This window comes from Solanum lycopersicum, chromosome 9, assembly GCF_036512215.1.
Source record: "Solanum lycopersicum chromosome 9, SLM_r2.1".
Classification (NCBI taxonomy): domain Eukaryota; kingdom Viridiplantae; phylum Streptophyta; class Magnoliopsida; order Solanales; family Solanaceae; genus Solanum; species Solanum lycopersicum.
In genome coordinates this window covers 37033348-37053205 of record NC_090808.1, presented here as the reverse complement: position 1 = coordinate 37053205, position 19858 = coordinate 37033348, and the positions used below count along the sequence as shown (strand labels likewise).

Sequence of the window (19858 nt, the reverse complement as noted above, 5' to 3'; positions counted from 1 at the left end):
TTTTATGCTTTCCCCAAACCTGCTTTCTTTTGCACATGAGACCTTGTAGCAATAGCACTGCAGTGTTTCATCCGATCATCATCCTCAAAACTAACTGATCTCTTCATAGTGACCATATCTTTAACTAACTTGGCGTAACCGGGCATTTATTCAAGAGCTTTTATCAAAGAGACATTGATGGAAATTTGTTTCAACATAGTAATAAAATACCGGTATTTACCATCTTTTGTCTTTTTCACCTATCTTTGCAAAAACGGGTGTGGTGGTCGAGGAATGGGGGTCACGTTTTGGGGTGTCTCAGCTTCTTGCCCGGATCTATCCACCAACTCACCAATAACTTCCTCTAACTCATCATCTCCACTCTTATTATCTTTGACGCCAGATGGCATAGGTGGATCCATGGTCCGCTTAGCCCCTCAAGTAGTGACAATCATATAAAGTCAATCATTTTTTAGATTCTAGAAAGTATTGCTAGGAAGAGTACGTGATTGGCGTTGATTCAAAGTAAAAGACAAATGGTTCATTTGCAACTCAAGATGCTTGATTGCGATCGCATGTGCATCAACCTTTTGCCCAATATTTGCTAAATCACCTCTTAAATCCTTGGCGTGCTCATCACTATCATCAAACCTCCTCCTCATATTATGCAACATATCCTCAACTCGCGCCATACTACCACCACCATAGGGCCCACTGTTATCATTTTTGTTACCACAGTTACCCCGGTTGAAGTTGTTATTGCGGTTTTAGTTTCCATCTCGATCATAGTGACCCTCTCGGTTGTAATTCCCATAGTTCCTACCTTGATTTCCTTGACCTTGGTGCCAGTTTTCCTTGATTGAGACTTGGGCGTTCAGCCGAAAACCCTCAGTCTTCTCATTAAGTGCATAAGAATCTTCTTCATAGTCGTACTCATCAACCGGTGGTGGTGGTTTAGCCAAATAGTTCACCGCATTTACCTTTTCTGCACCCCCCGTGACATATTTTAACACTAACCTAAGCTCAGTTATCATTTCATCCATCACTTCATGAATCTCATTTGCCGCTAGATTATGTCAAGCTCGCACTGCAATAGTGTTTCTCCCAGTATCCGACTTCCTAGTGCTCCAACTTTTATTATTTCGGGTGATTTTCTTTAACTTTTCAGATATGTCTGAATGAGTACACTCCCCATAAGAACCACCCACAATCATATCAAGCACTTATTTATTATTATCATCTTTCCGCTAATAGAAGTACTTTTTCAGTGACTCATCATCAATGAGGTGGTTTGGGACACTTATTAAGAATGAGGTGAACCTTTCCCAAGGAATGCTTACTGACTTCCCTTGTTATGCCACAATGTTTTTAACCATATCTTTGTGGTTTAAATTTTTAGAAACCGGGTAAAACCTTGCTAGGAACGCATCCCTTAATTTCTCCCAAGTATAGATTGAATTGTAGGGAAACTCTAGTAAACCAAATTGTCGCCTCCCCCGTCAGAGAGAGATGGAACACCCTTAATCCAATTAAATACATGTCTATCTCTTGCCTCCCTACACAACTATTACACACCAAACATATTTTGGTGATGTGAGCATGTGGATCCTCATATGGTATCCCCAAAAACAAACTTCTAGCATTGAGCGTCTGCATCAAACTACTAGTTACCTCAAAAGTATGACTATGTGTTAGAGGAGGTAGGACAAGTGGTCCATCAGAGTCAGTGATGTTACCATTTCCCCTATATTACTCTTGAAGGCGTGGGGCGTGACATTGCCTCCTCGGATTACCGTCAACGGGGTTATCAAAAACCACTCAATTATGAGCATCAACTGGCGAGGGAAATTGCGGGCTGATCTCATGTTCGATATATGAAAGATTTTATTGAATGTTCATTCTGTGAAATATTCAGTTAAGTTCTGTATCAACTGGAAGTATTGGTTCTCCTTTACTCTGTGTACTTGACATACACTAAAGCTAGACATGCAAGTGACAAGAAAAAGAAAAATTAGAAAATTGTTGACTAAATTTCGGTATTGTGCTTAAAGTTAATATAAAAACAATTTTCCTCGGCAGTGGCACAAAAATTTGATACGCTAAAACTATACTTCCCTAAATAAGTATAAGCGATCGTATCAAGTAAAGAACCCAAATGTTAGGTTGGGGTCGATTCCACGAGGAAAATGATTTAGACTTAACTTAAATCTATGATTACTTCTATTTAGTCAAGTCCTTTCCAGAAAAAAATAATTAAAAGGGGGATTTTGTGTAACAAATGTAATTAATTAAGTCTTAACAAACAACTAGCTAGTTCAAATATTTGATGTTTATCAAATGATGAGAGAAACCAGGGTGTAAGATTTACCTATAAGTTCGTAATGCAGTAACCCTAGCTATAAAAACTCTATCCTAGTATCTTGCATGCAAAGTGGTAAGTTATGTATCCCTAATTCCTTTGTCCGACAACTAGTGGATTTCACTCCTCACCTTGGTCTGGCTATATATGTGTACTTTACTAAACTTTACCTTTTACCTCATATTAAGCATCATAATCGATGTATGGCTTAGATATTACTTCGGACCAATCAACACTAGCCTATTAAACAGTATATACTAAATCAACGTTGATAATTCTTTTCTTATTATGTACCTCCTTTGTCCAGAAAGTAGCCATGAGGTGACTTCTAATGTGTGCACTCGTTAAAAAGACTTCTAAACAAAAGAATTATAAATACATGCAAGAAACTCTTCGAGAATTATTATTTTAGTTAGTTTTACTTTTTTAATTACCCACGGTTTCCACAATCCTAGTTATAGATTTAGTTACCCTTGTTCATAATTAACCGATTCATATTAATTAGAAAAAAATTTATGTACATATATTTGTGAGATTGAAGAAAATCAAGAAAATCACTTGAATTCAAGAAGATAATATAATAAATGATTCTAGAAAAATGAAGTGGTTTCCATAACCCAATATTCCACAACAAATATAACAAATCCTAAAAAAACAAAGAGTCTAACCCCAAAAACAAGGTTTTTGGTTCTATTTATAACAAAAGAATCCTACACATAAATAGATACTTAATAATTAAAATCATTCCAACAATGTGTCTCATGTTGACAACCTGACCAACGGACTGTCGACGTAACGACGGATCTTTGACACCTCTGTCCGTCCATACTTCAACTCTATTTTCAATTGCTTTCTTCTCAAACTCTTTGTTACAATCGATGGACTAAGACGATGGTCCATTGACCGGACGATGCTCTGTGGATGGCCTTCGTTGCTCCATACTTAGAATATTTTTAGGTACTGAGGTTACATTATGTTAACACCAACAGATCACCACAACGAACCGTGATCCCTTCTGTAGTATCACACTTAGTCAGAATTTCCCGATCTTTCCTTGGTTGCATAACATCTTCGTGGCGATGGTTTCCACCACGACCGTCAATGGGTAGATGGACCTTCGATGGCTCCGTAGGATATCTTTTCTGCAATTCTCATCACATCTTTAGCATTTCATTCTGGTAAGTTTCTCTGCAAACACAAAAAAATACATTAAAACTACTTCAAAGAGGCCTTACGTACACACTAATCTTAAGGAAAAAACATTGAAAGTACCGTGAATCCACGGTACATCAGCAATCAATGGCTCATGGGCTAATTAACGCCCCGTCGATGGGTGCGGTTAGAGAAAACTTGGTATTGGGAGGTAAGAGACCTATGTTGAGTCTCTGAACTTAATGGCAGAAGGACATGACGGTCTGTTTGTGGAGAAAAAGTCATCCAATTGCCCACCATCGATGGATACTGTCATGCGTGCACATTTATAGTATGTTGAGGGGTGAACTTGTAATTGCATCCCACTTCAAAAAAACAGTATTGGAGGTTCATTAGGGGTCTTTTGGGTATTTTAAATGTGTATGTAATTATTTAACACTTAGAAGATTTCATTCTTAAAAACTAAAACCCTAAAATCCCTTAGAAATTCCCTAAGACTCCATTGAATTCCAAAGTCAAAGAAGAGCTTTTTGTGACAAATTGAGTAAGATTCTTCATAAAAGTGAACAATTAGATTCATCAAGGTATGAATTTTTTATACTTGAATCTCTCTTCATCAAGGATCCCAACTCTCAAGATGTTTTCTAATGTTTTGAAAGTTGAATTGTCCGATTTCATGATTATACATTCGGTCTTGCATCAATTAATTAAACGTTTATTATTGATTAAATTGTTATTATATTGATGATTTTAACCTAAATTACCTATGAACCCGTGAATTGGATGAACCTAGTTTTTGACTAAGTTATGGGTTACTTGATATTGACTTAATGTTGGTGAATTATGCTATTGATTTCTATGGGCTATCTAATGATGTAATAATTGTGTTCAATTGATATCTAGGTTGTATTTTATTGATGAATTTACTTTGAATTGACCTAGTTCATTTATTATTATAGTTTTTAGGTTGAATTGATGTTCATGACCATTGGTAAGGGTCTTATGTTATTGAATTGGATGATTTAGCATCGAAAAGAGATGTTGAGGATGGAGTGGTGGTACTCTTCCCTATTTAATTTATTTTGATATTATTTATACTTAATTTATGTTTTGCTTGGTATGGTACAATTATGATGGTGGTCTTATGTGTTTTCTTTGTCGTTGATGTGGCTTTGTCGATGTTACTATATGTATTATGAATATCATGGCCAGGTCAGCACTACATGAACTAATGTGATTATTTGTGTAGTTGATTGAATAATGTATGATGATATCTATCTACATGTTAAGTAATGTAAAAGTATATGTGTTCTATTAATGTTATGTAGGTGATCATGTTAGAGTATGAATGTGGCTTTGGGTGTATAGTCTTAGGATTGATGCATTTATTCCTACTTGACTATATCAGTCTATATTGGTCATAATGATGTTGATATAATAGTATATTAGATTTCTTAAAGATGATAATAGTTGCTTCTATGTGCTTCTAGAATGACATGTAATGTGTGCTAACGTGAAGTATGTGGTGTCTTGTGTTGGTTGACTTATGTCCCTTACCTGATGTATATATGAATTTGAATATGTGATATGTTGATTTAGGATGTTAAAATCTTAGTTTTTCATGCATGAATTACATGAGACCTTAAATGATGTTAAGAGTGTCTTTTATGTGAAAAACATGACTTAGTGGTAAAGTTAAGAATGTTAAAGTCATAAGCGGTAATGGTATCCTTCCAAGTAAAGAAATGATAGACTTAAGGTTAATTGGATAGAATGGAATCATATTAATCCTTAGGAAAGTCATCATGAGCTTCTTGTCGCCATGGGAAGGTAGACTTAAGAGGACCTCTTCGGTGTTGTAAATGTGATTGTGTTATGAACTTGTTATGGAACCCCTATATATGAACCTTAATGTGAATTACGATATGAGAACGAACGCTAGCACCGAATGACTTTGGTAAGGGAAGTAGTTTTAGTCATAGAATGAGACTAGAATACAATGCATGCCCTTCATATCCGTTAACCATGTGCCTACATCGGATATGTCTAAGATCTACCATTAGCAAGTAGAACAACCTCATCAGAGTAGGATAGAACTCCGGATTCCATGCCTTTCTATCATGGTATATTTCGGTTATTGCCTATTCTACTCATGTGGGATACTCACTAGTATTAGAGAAGTTCTATGAAGTTTAGGTGGTGGTATGGGATTCTATCTAGACATTGCACAATAGGCTTTGAAGGTGTTAGTTGGAGTCCCTAGGTCTTGTATAAGACCATTACTTGAATGTCCTATATGTGATGTATGAGTCTCTTATTGAACTAATGAACTAATGACTTACGTTATGAAGTATGTAAATGAATGAGTACCTAATATAAAATGACTTAAGATTCCTTAGCTAATGTATGAAGAGGTCATAAGAGATGATCTCTTCCTATCTTATATTTGGAAGTCTTGAGAATGACTCTAGTTAGGGAAATGGTTGATTTTGTGGACATGATCTAAGCCTTAGGTAGTCTTATGGATTACTTAGGGAATCTTGAAGAGGTCAAGAATGGAAGTTATCTTCTTGATTTACTTAAGTTTGTATTTTGATAGCCCTTTGAAGGAGAATGTCATATTATCTATGTGTTGAGGTTTGATGTCTTGTAAGTGTGCATGTGCCTTATTATAAGTGTTCTTCACAGTCATTTAGGTATTCTTAGAGAGGTTGTATAGGTGGTCTCTTTTTGTGTTGCTTAAGTGTGTGTTAGGATAGATTTTAGTGAGAAGACTACAAACAATAAAGGTTTTAAAAGGTAGAGAAAGTATGTCACTATTATAGTGAAGCAATTCACATACCGTGAAAGTAGTTTAATGTAAAGTGAGCTCAAAAATGTGAATAATTTGCTACATGTTATCTTATGTGTTTCTAAGTTGATAATTGTTTTTCTTATGATTATAATATGATTTTTAAAATAAAAGATGCATATTTCCAATAAATGTCCATTTTCATGCATTATGCAATACTTAGTACATGTGGTTGCACTAATCCAAGCTTTCATCTATCTCTATAGTAGTTGGTAGGTGAGGAGAATTTTGAAGGAATATATGGACCGTAGCATCGTTAATGAGAAGTCGAGTATGTCCTCATTTGATTTGAGGTCCTAGATGTCCTTTATGTTTCAATTTGAAATATTGTAATAGACTAAGTATTTCTATATTTTTGAGTATGTCTGTGTCCCAAGTATTTTTGTGTCTTAAGTTTGATGAGATTAAGACTTAGAATTTCCTATGACTTTATATGAAACAGGTTTTCAATAGTATGATATGTTTTGTGAAAAGTTTTACATTCCACACTACTTTTCATTATGTTTATGCGATGAATCATATGTAAGGGTTTGTAAAAGACCTCCAAGAGGTCAAGTATGCCAGTTGCAATCTTAGGTTGCCCCTAATTTCTAGGGTGTGGTTTCGGGACGTCACAAGCTTGGTATCAGAGCATAGGTTATGAATGTAGTATTACAAATCAAAAAATTCTCATCAAGTCAAGTCTAGTAGAGACTTGACCATCGGTGTGAGTCGCGACACATCTATGGGAAAGAGGAAATTGGCAATAGAGTTTCCCTTCTTTTCTACTCCTATGTAGTGTCGTAGAGTAAAAGTTATGTGTACTCTGTTCTTATGGTTTTTCTTGTGTTTATAGGAAGATAAATAAGAGGACACCAGCTAGGAGAGTTAAGAAAAATGTGGTGCAATAGGAGATTCCTCCTCAAGTTGAGGAAGTTGAGAAAGTTCCTCAAGGTGATAAAGTCCCTATTGTGGCTAGAGGTGATGATGTCCCGGAGTTGAGTAATAAGGATATTAGAGAGGCATTTCTTGTCTTAGCTCGAGCCATGACTACGTAAGTAAAATTTGAGTATGGTGACTAGGGTGAATGTTGTGCCGCTATGATGTCTAGGTTAAGATATTTTAGGTGGATGAATCCTCCTATATTCATTGGCTCTAAGTAGGGAGAGGATCCCTAAGAGTTCCTAGATGGAGTGTAGAAGGGGTTGAGCACTATGGGAGTTCAATCTAGGGAGAAAGTGGAGTTGGCTTCGTACCAATTAAGGGATGTTTCAAAAATATTGTACACTCAATGGAATGATAATAGGCCATAGTAATAGGGTCCTATTGAGTGGGAAAAATTTAAGGATGCTTTTCTTTGTGAGTACTTTCCCCGTAAGAGGAGAGAAGTTAAGGTGGAGGAGTTTGTCAATATCAAAACAAGGAAATTTGAGTGTTGAGGAATACTCTTTAAAGTTCTGTATGTTATATAGATATGTCCCTTACCTTTTATCTAATCCAAGGATTAAATGAGTCATTTTATGACGGGTGTGGCTGATATAGTGAGGGAGGAATATCGTACGACGATGCTACAAGATGATGTGACCCTATATAGACTCATGGTTTATGAACAATCAATATAAGAGTCTACCCTTAAGAGGATGTCTATAAACTTGAAAAGGAGTTGTGCTAGTGATCAAGGACAACCTAGGTTTAAGAAGAGGGCCTAAGGTCAAAACCTAAAAGTGTTAAGGTGAATTTGGAGAAAAGAGGTGGTTCTGAAAATGCAAAACCTACATGTGTCAGTTGTGGCTACAAACACTATGGTGAGTGTCTAGTGGGTACCGGAAGTTGCTATGGTTGTGGTAACGAAGGACTTAAGGTGAGAGATTGTCCTACCATTGCATCTAGAGGAAGAGAGAGTATGCAAGTTGCTTCTAGTGTTCCAAAGGATGATGCTTCAACAAAGAGGAGTTTCTATGCACTCCGTACAAGAGGATCAAAGCCACATGATAATGATGATGATGAGGGTAAGTCCTTGCATTTTTCTTATAGTGATATGTGTTCCTTCTAATTGGGGGAGTATGGTTAGTAGATAGGATAAAAAGTAATAGATGTATGGTGCATGTGAAGGGTGTTTAGGAGTTTTGTTGAAATTGAATTACATTAACTTCTTGCAAGTTTGTTTCATGAAGCCATGGTTATGTTCTAAGAGTGTTTATATAATGTTACCTTGCATATTATCTTGTTTCTAACATCAATTGCCTAAAAGCTGCATTTTTTAAAAGTTGCACAAATTCAATGAATAAAATTGTTGTAATGTTGTTATAAGTGATGTATATAAGCATAATATTGAATATAAAATTAGTTTTTGTTATTTGGAATGAAGTATGTGAGTTTTGTAGCATGATGAGTTATAGAATGTTTTCTAGTTTCTTGTTGTATTTGAATCGCTTGACTATGTGAAATTGATTCTTTCTTCTTGATTATGTGTTATGCAGTATGGTCATGAGATTCTAGTTGAATCTCTATTTTTGGAAGTATTCATAGAGTGACAAGTGTCATTCGAGGACGAATGTCGTCCATATGTGGGAGATTGTAAGACCCCGAAAATGAATTAGGTGAACTAGAGCCTAACATGTTAATGCTGATGCTATAAGGTCATAAATAGGTGCATTATATGGTATTGAGGAAGTGTCTAAGAGTTTAGGTGCATTGGAAGTCAAACGTCAAGGAATGACTACATGTTTGACGACTAAGTCACCTATGTGCCTCTTATATGGTTCTATGTGTTTATGTATGATTCATGGGGTTAAAAGGTCTTTAAATGAGTTATTACATCATATGTAGGCAGTGTGTTGAGTTTCGTGGAGTTTGGAGGTCAAACGTCCAAGAACATCCATGACGTTGGAAAGTGTTGCCTTGAAATTACCTTGTGTGTCTAGGCATGTTTCGTCGTGTTTTATGTGTTCGTTTATGCTGAAAGTCATGTGAGAGGTACTTTACTCGTATAAAATCATGTTTGCGTTGTAAATGTCCTGGAAAAAATCCCCAAGGACCATCCAAGGGTCAGGAGGACCCTAAAGGTTGTGGCACGAGTGTCCAAGGCTGCCCCAAACGACGGAGACAATCGACGGCTCGTGGGCATATCGATGCCACGTAGATGGGTGAAGTTGATGTAGATTTTGTATTGGGATTGAAATGACCCATGTTGAGTCTCTAAACTCAATGACAGAAGGATAGGACAGTTCTTTTTTGGACAAACGGTCCGTAGCCTGCCCAACCGTCGATGGGCACTGTCCTGCGTGCAGCTTCACTGTAAGTTGAGGGGTGAACTTGTAATTTCACCCCACTTCAAAGTAAGAGTATTGGAGGGTTTTTATGTTTATTTTGGGTATTTTAAATGTGTATATAAGTGTATATCACTAAGAAGATTTCATTCTTCCAAATCAAAACCCCAAAATCCCTTAGAAATTCCTAGAGAGTCCATCAAAGTCCAAAGTCAAAGAAGAGCTTGGTGTGACGAATTGAGTGGATATTCTTCATCAAAGTGAATAATTTTCTTCATAAAGGTATTTATTTTGATCAATGAAAATTTTTTCATCAAGGAGCCCAACTCTCAAAATGTTTTCTAATGTTTTCAAAGTTGAATTGTCCAATTTCATGATTCTACAATTGGCTTAGGCCCTCCTCAGAAACTCTTCGACGGGTCCTCTCGGAGTTTATTGAATGTTTGGACACTTTGTGATATATTATACCTATTTAAAATCTTTTTATATGTTTTGGACTTCATATGACCCTCCCAAACCTTCCCAAAATATAGGGACGTTAACTAGTTCGATTTAGCTAGTTTCCGAACATCATGGATGTTTCTTGTTTTTATGATTCTAAAACTTCCTAAATAGTTTATAAACATTATTTTAGGCTTAGAAATAGTGTTTTAAAGTTCAGTTTATCATGTGATTCTGTAGCTTATTTCATGGATTATAGGAGTATTACAACTTTGGTGGGGGTTGAAATTTCTCTCAAACAATTTACCCCGAATCAAATATGCTTCTCTCAAACACCAATAAGAATCAATTATGAACAACCTTCACTTTAGAAAATTCACTCTCTAGATTTGAATTTGTGCAAAAGGGTTTAGGATTCACTCCCTCGAGCTGAAATCATGAGAACGGAATACCCATAGACAATCAAATTAGGTAAAGTTGCATTTGCAACTACAACCATTTAGATTAGCCACAATAAGTAAATAAAATAACTTTGAAACAACATCTACTCTATCAATTAATAACACACAACAACTAAATCAACCAAAAATAACTTAGTCACACCCCATGAATTTGGGTTTTAGCAAGACATAATAAAAAGATAGAAATAATTACCAAATTGTGTTTCAATCAAATGGATAAGAGTAAATTCATATTCCAAAGGTATAATATTCATACCTTAAACACCCATTTCATATTTCTCAAAAATTGAAATCTTCAGAGCTAAGGATATATTATCTAAAAACTCATTTATAAGCTCTAAACATCAAACTGGTACAATAGCTGAAAAATGAATTCTCCTAATTGGGAACAAATAATAAACTATAAATGTAAAAATGTATTTAGAGTTTCCAAAATCGGTACCGAGACGGACCATTCGACGCAATAAGTCAGGATCGCCGATACACTGGACAATCCGCCCTTTGGTCAGTTCCATTCACCATTTTTCTTTGCACTTCAAAAAATTCAAGTTTTGTTACATTGGGTGATATATCACTGCATCGCGGAATCAATCGCTGACGTGCCAATAGATCCTTTCCATCGCCGACTAGATTTTATCCCTCAGATCTTGGTACATTGGAAGATTAGGCGAGGCCATGTCCATTTGGCAACTCGCTCAATTCTTTAGGTGATCCTCAAACCTTCTTTTCTTCGGTCTATCACATGCCTTGTTCCTTTTAGATTATTACTTTCCATGATTTTTCCTCAATCGAAATACCTGAAAATCAAGGATTTATATCACTTATTGTCACAAAATATGCATTTGAGAACACTAATTAAAATAAAACCCTTAAATAGTCCAAATCATGGACTGATCAACATCCCTAACTTAAAATTTTGCTTGTCCTTAATTAAAACTCAAGTTAACAATTTAAAAAATATGTCTCAAATAGTTCTACACAAGACTTTTAAATAAATGCATACAAAAAGACTGAACTTACTCATGCAAGGATCAATTGTGCAGCCAATAATTCAAGTTGTTATTCACCATTACTAAAGAATTGCAAGCTGAAATACCTCCTTCAAATGCAAGTTAAAGTTCAACAAAAGTAATCATATGCCCTCACACAAAGCATGATTCCATATTCACACAATGTTTCACAATTTAAAGCTCCAGAATCAATTGCAACGGTCACACTCACAAAGATGAACATAATGCACGATTTCACCCGTAGGGTTGTCCGTATTTTTCAATTGACCCTTGTTTCTGCTCACTAAAAATGAAAAAGGTCTTTTCAATGTTTGTAATGGGTCTTATTTCAAAGGTATGACAATTTAGGCTCTATGGATATAATCCTCATGAAATGTGGTGTGAACAACATTTCCTTTTCTTTTAAACATCATCTTAATTCGTGCTCACAAGTCACCTCATTATTTATCTTCCATGGACTATTTCAAACTTCATTTTCTTTTCACCTTCATAACTTTATCCCACAAATTTTTTTTTCTTTTTCATTCTATATATATATATATATATGTATATATGTATATATATATATATATATATATGTATATATGTATATATATATACATATATACATATATATATATATATATATAGAGAGAGAGAGAGAGAGAGAGAAGTTTTGTTTTTTCTTAGACCATGGGCCAAAGGGAACTTTCTTGCACTTCTTGATTTGTCTTCTCTTTTCACTAGCCTAAGTTGGCTATTAACACAAACCACAAATCATGAGGATTATGGCTAATAGAAAAGGTTAATGTTCAAACGATGTTCAAGCATAGTTCACACACTAACAAGGTATAATGTCAAATTGTTTCACCCTCTTCAAAGGTGCCTAAGATCATATTAAGGTATTCCATCACTTATTTAATAGGACAAACATGGAAAATTGTAGGTTTAATCACTCATGGTTCAAGGTAAGCTCATCAACTAAGGCGTTCACACCAATGTAAAACAAGACTCCACACTTTTGCTGGAGTGCAATGTTCATCACAAGAGACTTAATTTAGTACTCAACTAGTAATAATAAATTGCAAAACGTTCAGATATTGACTATGCAACTTCATTTAGCATCATAGTAACAACACATTCATTTTCATTCTATTATGAGCACTATTAAAGTCATCGGTATTGATCAAGACCGATACTCAAATTTTCAAAAGAACACTCACATTCGTACACATACAAGAGGTGGTACAACTTTTCTGGAATGTTCCAAAAATAATTTATAATTCAAAAACAAGGAGAAACAAGCTTCATTATCCACACAATGCAATAAAAAACCTATTAAAACGCAAAGCCCAATATATAAATAAAACCATAGTCACAAAAGGTCAAAAAAAATTAAAACAATATCAAAAGTAAAAAAGTAAGACAAAGAAGGAGGTAAAGTAGAATCTTATCTACAGAACCCTCATTTTTCTAGGAATCAATGCCCGGTGCATCACTCTGAACTTGGGTATTAGTGCCCTTAGTTACCTTACAAGGGCCCACTTAACTGGACTCACCCATTGATGTCTCTACCAGCTATGTCTGGATCATTGACTGCACAATCATCTCCTACAAATTTGGTAAGCCCGACAAGTCTATATATATGCTCACATCCATGATCTCAATCAGATCCTCGTCGTTATTTACTCTAACTCATAAACTTCAACATCATACCTATACACATATTCAGTGGCAGCTGGAGGAATATTGAAAGTCTCAAGAACGTCCAAATCATCTGCAACCTCTAGCAATAAAGTGAATTTAGTACAATTTAGATAGTCAATGTCCTTCGTTAAATCTACAACTTTTGCTTTTAAAGACGTCAGCTCGGAGGTCTCTCACCACCTACTCTCGCAAGACTCAACTCTCGTGAGAGTGTCAATAAAAGTTTGGAGGGGATCAGTGAAGCAACAATGACACTTTCAATCATCCATGGGATGGATCTCACAAGAGAGGTAGCCCTCACGTCGTCATGGTGGGATGGGAGGAGGTAAAAAGTTTTGGGGCCTGTGAGAAAGAAAAAGGGAGAGAGGTACCTAATAGATCGAACGACGGAGTAGGAAAAAACGCCTATGTAGGTATCAAATAAACTTCCACCTCCTGGGATGTGTTTAGAAAAGTTGCCCTCTTTCTGTCAGCCTCCTCTCAAGAGTACTTGACCTCAATGCACCGAAAGTGAATTATCATGACCAAACATCACCCTCTAGTCGTAATTGACGTCTTCGTTCTCGAAAAGGACTTAGACAAGCCCTTAGAATACATCATCACATCATTGATAAAATAATGCGGAAAAACTAAAACTTTTCTTTTGAAGTTCAACTTCACTTCAAATATCAGATAGAATCTATTATTATCTCACATGATCATCTAAACATAAGAGTAAGAGAAACGGGGCGTAGCCCTTGCATCATTACAAAAAGTAATATAATAGGAATTACAATAAAGTCTTGGAACAAAGACATTCGAAACTAGATTAAATCAAGTGCATCCTCGTACTTGATGACTCAATAACTTGGGGATAGCAATCCATGATCTTAAAGAAGGACTAGAAACCCTTGAATGGCCCGAACGTACACGTTATGTAGAAAATAGAAGAGATGTGGCTTAGTAGAAACCACGTGTACTAAGTATTGATATATGCAATTAAAACATTTGAAGACATGTCCTAAGGGAAATTTTAATATAAACATGCAAAGTTCACTTTAAAAGCTTTTATATACAAGTTCATCACACAAAAACAATAAGGCATATTCATATTCATCTTTAAGAGTACCATCGTAAATAATGCATAGTTAACATTTATTGTTTAGAGTCCATTTCATCAATATATCACAAGGCCTTATTCATAACCCCAATCCAAGTCAATTAGTGCAATTTGTATGTGAACCCCCATAACCCCACATAAACCAATATAACTAGCAAAGAGACCATAAACATTGACCTTACCTCATATAACACATAATAAGTATAGTCGGCATCTTACATTACAATTTAGAAAAATATCATATATATTTAGTGAAACCAACATCATATCAGGCCAATATTATACATTTCATTCATAACATTTTTTCTATAAATAATCCACCCTAGAACTCCACTCAAGGTCCACATGTGCAATGTATAGGTAAAGTCCCACATCCTTACCTACACTAAGTAACACATCTTAAGTAGTCCTAGGTATATTTCATATTCTTACTTCGATTCAATAATTTTAGTTTTGAGGTACTTTTCCATAACAGACATTACACAATGTGTGCTAAATATGAAATTCGGTGTCAAGCCCTTACACCAAAAGGAGGGTATCCTACTTAGCAAGCTAGGGCATATACATCATAATAGCATCTAGCTGGATCCGTTAGCCAAGTTTCCTATGGAGTCTCATAGTTAAGGAAATAGGAGGTTGTTACTAGAAACCCTCTTCATGCTAATTAGCATTCTAGTTTCCACCTCATGATAGAATATAGCGTAAACCTCCCTTACTTTGTAAAGGAACACCTCTCATTGTCAAGTTCACTCGATGCTAACCTAAATTTCCTTTTTAATGTATCTTTAGGTCTTTCTTAACAATAATACATATCATAGGTCGTAGGAGTTTAACCCTTCATATAACATGTTCATATGTCAGGTTAGAGGTTACAGGATGAGAAAGTCCTTTCATCACAAACCCAACATCATGTGAGAACATTGCATCATAACATAATAATAAGATGCACATAGGAATTACCTTCAATCCCTCATAATAGTACACCCATGGGGTAAGTAGACAATTCCCGGTTTAGACGTTGGCACGCTCGTTCCTTCCATTGGATTCGCTTAGACTGTGTGACGTAGAGTTGGAAACAATTACTTCACAAAGAAGTTCTTATTTCCGTAATAATCTTTAAAGTGGACATTTAAGATCAAGCATGGTGTTCTTCTCTCCACTAGATAATCCATACCATATACACTCTTAATTATTTATGACTACTCTACCATGTGTAAAAGACTTCGAATATTTAAATTAACTACCATATATGGTAGTAAATTAATAACTAAATATACTAAGATAAAGGGTAATAAATTAATAAAAGATACTACTTAAGTAAAAAGAAATTTAAGAATTGTACTAGTATGATTCATTTGTAAGAACCTTCTGAAGCAGGTTTTAATTATTTAAATAAACCTTGGACTAGTTTAGAAAATTCTATTAAAGAGCAATGATATATACAATGACATTCTTTATCAGAAAAAATAACATTCACAAATAAATGATTTAGTAATATGAAAAAAGGTTAAAATGTAATATAGAGTTTTTAAAAAGGTTTGAATACACAGAAAATTAAACGATCAAAATGAGTCGTTAGAAATACTTATTGATAATCGTATACTACTAGTACTAAGATAGTTGAATCTAAAATTCCGCCTGTAGATGAAATTAGTCTACCCACAGATGGTAGAATTATTACGAACTCACCTTTACAAATTAATATAATCCTTACTAAACAAGCTAAAACAAGTCCTTCCTACAAGGATAAACTAAAAATCTAGAAACTTATCCAATATTTAAATTACGCAAATTTTCTAAATTAAAATTCCCTATGTTTTAAGAAAAGTTGGAAACCACAAATAATCTCATCAATAAAAAACTAAAATTCAAATTAAAAATTATTAATCCTTTATTAAAAAGCAATGATAATGATATTGATAAATAAGCTATAATTATCCTACAGAAAAGAATTACATTTTCCAAATATACAATATGAGGAAAATGAGAGTTTATCTAATACTTCGCATTCGAAAAAAGAATTAGCTAAATTAAATATTGGTAAACTCATTCAAATCAAATTTATAGTAAAATACATAAAAAAAAGGAATAGCCATTATGACTTATAAAATGAAATATTTTTCGAATAAACAGTTAACTACTATATTTACAGCTGGATTTACAGGCACATTATATGATTAGTTTTAAGGAAAAATACATTATAAACAATTTAACTATAATGATCTCAAAATTTTTATGAATACTACTAGATTAGAAACAAGTAAAAACCTAACAATGAATTAAAGAGGTCTAAACATCGTCAGAAAAATTATAACGATAAATATGAAAAACCTGAGTATTACAAGAGAAAATCTAGATTAATTAATAACGATACTAATGCATGTTGGAACTATGGAAAACTAGTAAATCATGCTAAGGATAATCAACCCCCTAACTAAAGGAAGGATAAGATAGGTAAGTTCGAACTAGAAGACAATATTAAAAATATATTATACTCAATTATTTATGAGAATCACACTAGTTTTGAAAGAAATTCTAGTAGAGATGTCCATCTTAATATGAGAGATAGTTTTAAAAATAATAATTCGATATACGGGGATGTAACAGTGCATTTTTCACCTACAAAAATCTCTCCATCAATATCATTAGAATTAGTAATAATGAAATTTTCATTAATATGATTGATCATATCGATGATCATGAATGTAAAAAATATTTATTAAGAGCATTAAAGGATATAATTCTTGATCAACTAATAAATAATCATATTGTTAAACCTTTTAATATGACAAACTGTAACGACCTGTTTAGTCGTTATGGGCAGCAGAGTTTATTTCTGGTATTAGTTGTCTGGGTCGACGGATCCCACGATGGACCGTCGAGGGGGTCTTGTTCTAAAGCACTTAGACTTTTGGAAAATTGGGTACTGAGAACAACTCTCTGAACTTCGCGATGGAAGAGCAGGACGGACCGTCGTTGGCACGACGGACCGTCACAGAATCTTTAATGAATTTGACTCTCTGAACTCTGTGACGACTCTGCAGGACGGACCGTCCTAGGAACGACGGACCGTCACAGGCTGCGTAAACCTGACTGGGTCGGATTTCTTCTAATGTTTTTAAGGGGTGTTTTGGACTATTCCTGTTTATGATTATAAAGTTAGTTGTTTAATGTTAATAATTCAATTAGTTGGGGGTTAAAGGAGATAACCTTGAAATATATAGTGGGTTACTTTTACCATCTTTTATACTTGATTATATGATAATTAGGGTAAAAGTAAAAGAGGTTGAATAAGGAAAAATAGAAAGAACAGAAAAGAAAGGAGAAACGAGCGAGAGAAAGAGAAGAACGCAGAGGAAAGCAAAGTTTGGGGGATAGCTTGCTTTATCACGATCTTCGATGGAGGTAGGTTATGGTTTATGCTATCTCATAGTTAAATCTAAATAGCGATTGATATGTATTGGGTGGTATTGTAAAGTCTTCTATATGCTTAATTGTGTGGTTGCATGATGTGATTATATAATTGTGATGAATTAGCATAATGAGGCTGTTGAATCTTAAACCTTAAAAATCTCTTTATTAATGAAGATGCCTTGATATAAAAGAAGGCTTGATGAACTAAAAAGAATGAAATTAATGGATCGGGTGTCACGAACTAATACGTAGAATTAGGGGATCGGGTGTCACGAACCGACACGTAGTATTAGTGGATCTGAGTGTCACGTTCCGATACCATCATAGTAAGGGATTGGAGTGTCACGTTCCGGCACCAGGAAAAAAAGGTGAATGAATATTGAGGGGATCGGAGTGTCACTTTCTGACACCAGGATAGTAAAGAGAATGAATCTTGAATTATGTTAATATACTCAGGTTTGAAGAACCTAATTCCTAAATGAGTATGGTATGGAGGCTTGAGTCCTCATAGATGTGCTTCGTGTTGTGGCCAATGGTTATGGTACTTGTTGTTGTCACCTGTTAAGTGTTATGATTGATTTTATGTTATTATCTGTTATATATTTCTTTCTATTTTGAGTTGGCCGATGATATCTACTCAGTACTTGTGCCTTGTACTGACCCCTACTTGTAATTTTCTTCTTTGTTATTTGTGGAGTGAAACAAACGTGCCATCGTCCTCAACTCTAGCCAGTCTTCATCGCGCCAGATTTCAGGGTGAGCTATTGTTCCTAGCTCGGACTGGATTCTCTCTCATTCATGTCTTGATGTCCTTGAAGTTCGGACATGGACCATTTGTTTACTTATTTTAGCTTCCTAGATACTTTTAGATTTAGTAATTTGAGGATAGAATGTTCTTGTGGTGATGACTTCCAGATTTTGGGAATAATAAGTATTAAATTTTAGAAGTTATTTATTGGTTATATTAATGAGTTTTAAGTCTTCCGCATTATATTCTGTGTATTATGGTTAAAATGTTGGTGTTTAGATTGGTTGGTTCACTCACATCGTAGGATAAGTGTGGGTGCCACTCACGACTCGTTTTGGATCGTGACAAACTTGGTATCAGAGCATTAGGTTCGTTAGTCTTATCATACAAGAACGAGTCTAGTGGAGTCTTGAGGAACGGTAGGGGGACGCCTTTACTTTTCTTTGAGAGGCTATAAGACTTTAGGAAAATTTCATTCTTTCTTTCTTTCGTGCTATTACATTGATCCAATTGGTATCTAGGTGATACAAATTGGTATCTGGCCATCTTCACTCTATTTCGCAGATGGTTAGAACTAGAGCAACAACCACGCCAATACCAACACCGCCAAGACAAGATGCGTCTGAGCCAGCCACTAGGGCTGTAGCTCGAAGAGGAGCAGTGGCAAGAGGTCGTGGTAGAGGTCGCGGGAGGACATCCTCTAGAGGAAGAGGACAAGCACCTGGCCCATCTAGTACTAGGGTGATGATTCCTCCACCGACTGAGGAAGTATTAAGAGAGGGTGAGGAAGGGGATAATGAACAAGTGCAGAATGAGGAATTACCACCCCAACCTACCCCAGAGATTATTCATCAGGTTCTTGCTTAACTTAGCGGGTTATCTGATCAAGGCAAGACACCTCCAGTGTTTTCTGCACCAGCACCTCAGGTTCCGGGAGTACAACATGCAGTTGTTGTGGCTCCCCGCATGGATGCCTCATTGGAAATAGGCACGTTTCCTCGATTGACTACGCGGCCTATAATTACAAGTGATTAGCACGAAATTTTCGATAAGTTCTTGAAATTGAAACCTCTAGTCTTCAAGGGTGCTGAATCTGAGGATGCCTATGACTTTCTGGTTGATTGTCATGAGTTGCTACATAAGATGGGCATAGTGGAACGATTCGGTGTTGAGTTTGTAACCTATCAGTTTCAGGGAAATGCCAAAATATGGTGGCGATCGTATGTTGAGTGTCAACCAGCACAGGCACCACCTATGACTTGGGCATCATTCTCTAGCTTATTTATAGAAAAGTATATACCCTGGACATTTAGGGATAGGAGGAGAGATGAGTTCCTGAGCCTAGAGCAAGGCAGGATGTCGGTTACTACGTATGAGGCTAAGTTTCGTGCATTATCCAAGTATGCCACC

The 19858-nt window shown here is 35.4% G+C and overlaps 1 protein-coding gene across 1 annotated transcript in view; it reads right to left on the bottom strand.

Annotated features, from left to right (window-relative positions):
• The window catches only part of LOC138338492 (uncharacterized), a 42876-nt gene extending 42730 nt beyond the window's left edge, over nucleotides 1-146 (bottom strand). The window contains exon 1 of the mRNA XM_069289458.1: nucleotides 20-146. Coding sequence (XP_069145559.1) covers nucleotides 20-146 — 127 coding nt within the window. The remainder of the gene's footprint in view (nucleotides 1-19) is intronic.
• Nucleotides 147-19858: the final 19712 nt, after the last annotated feature.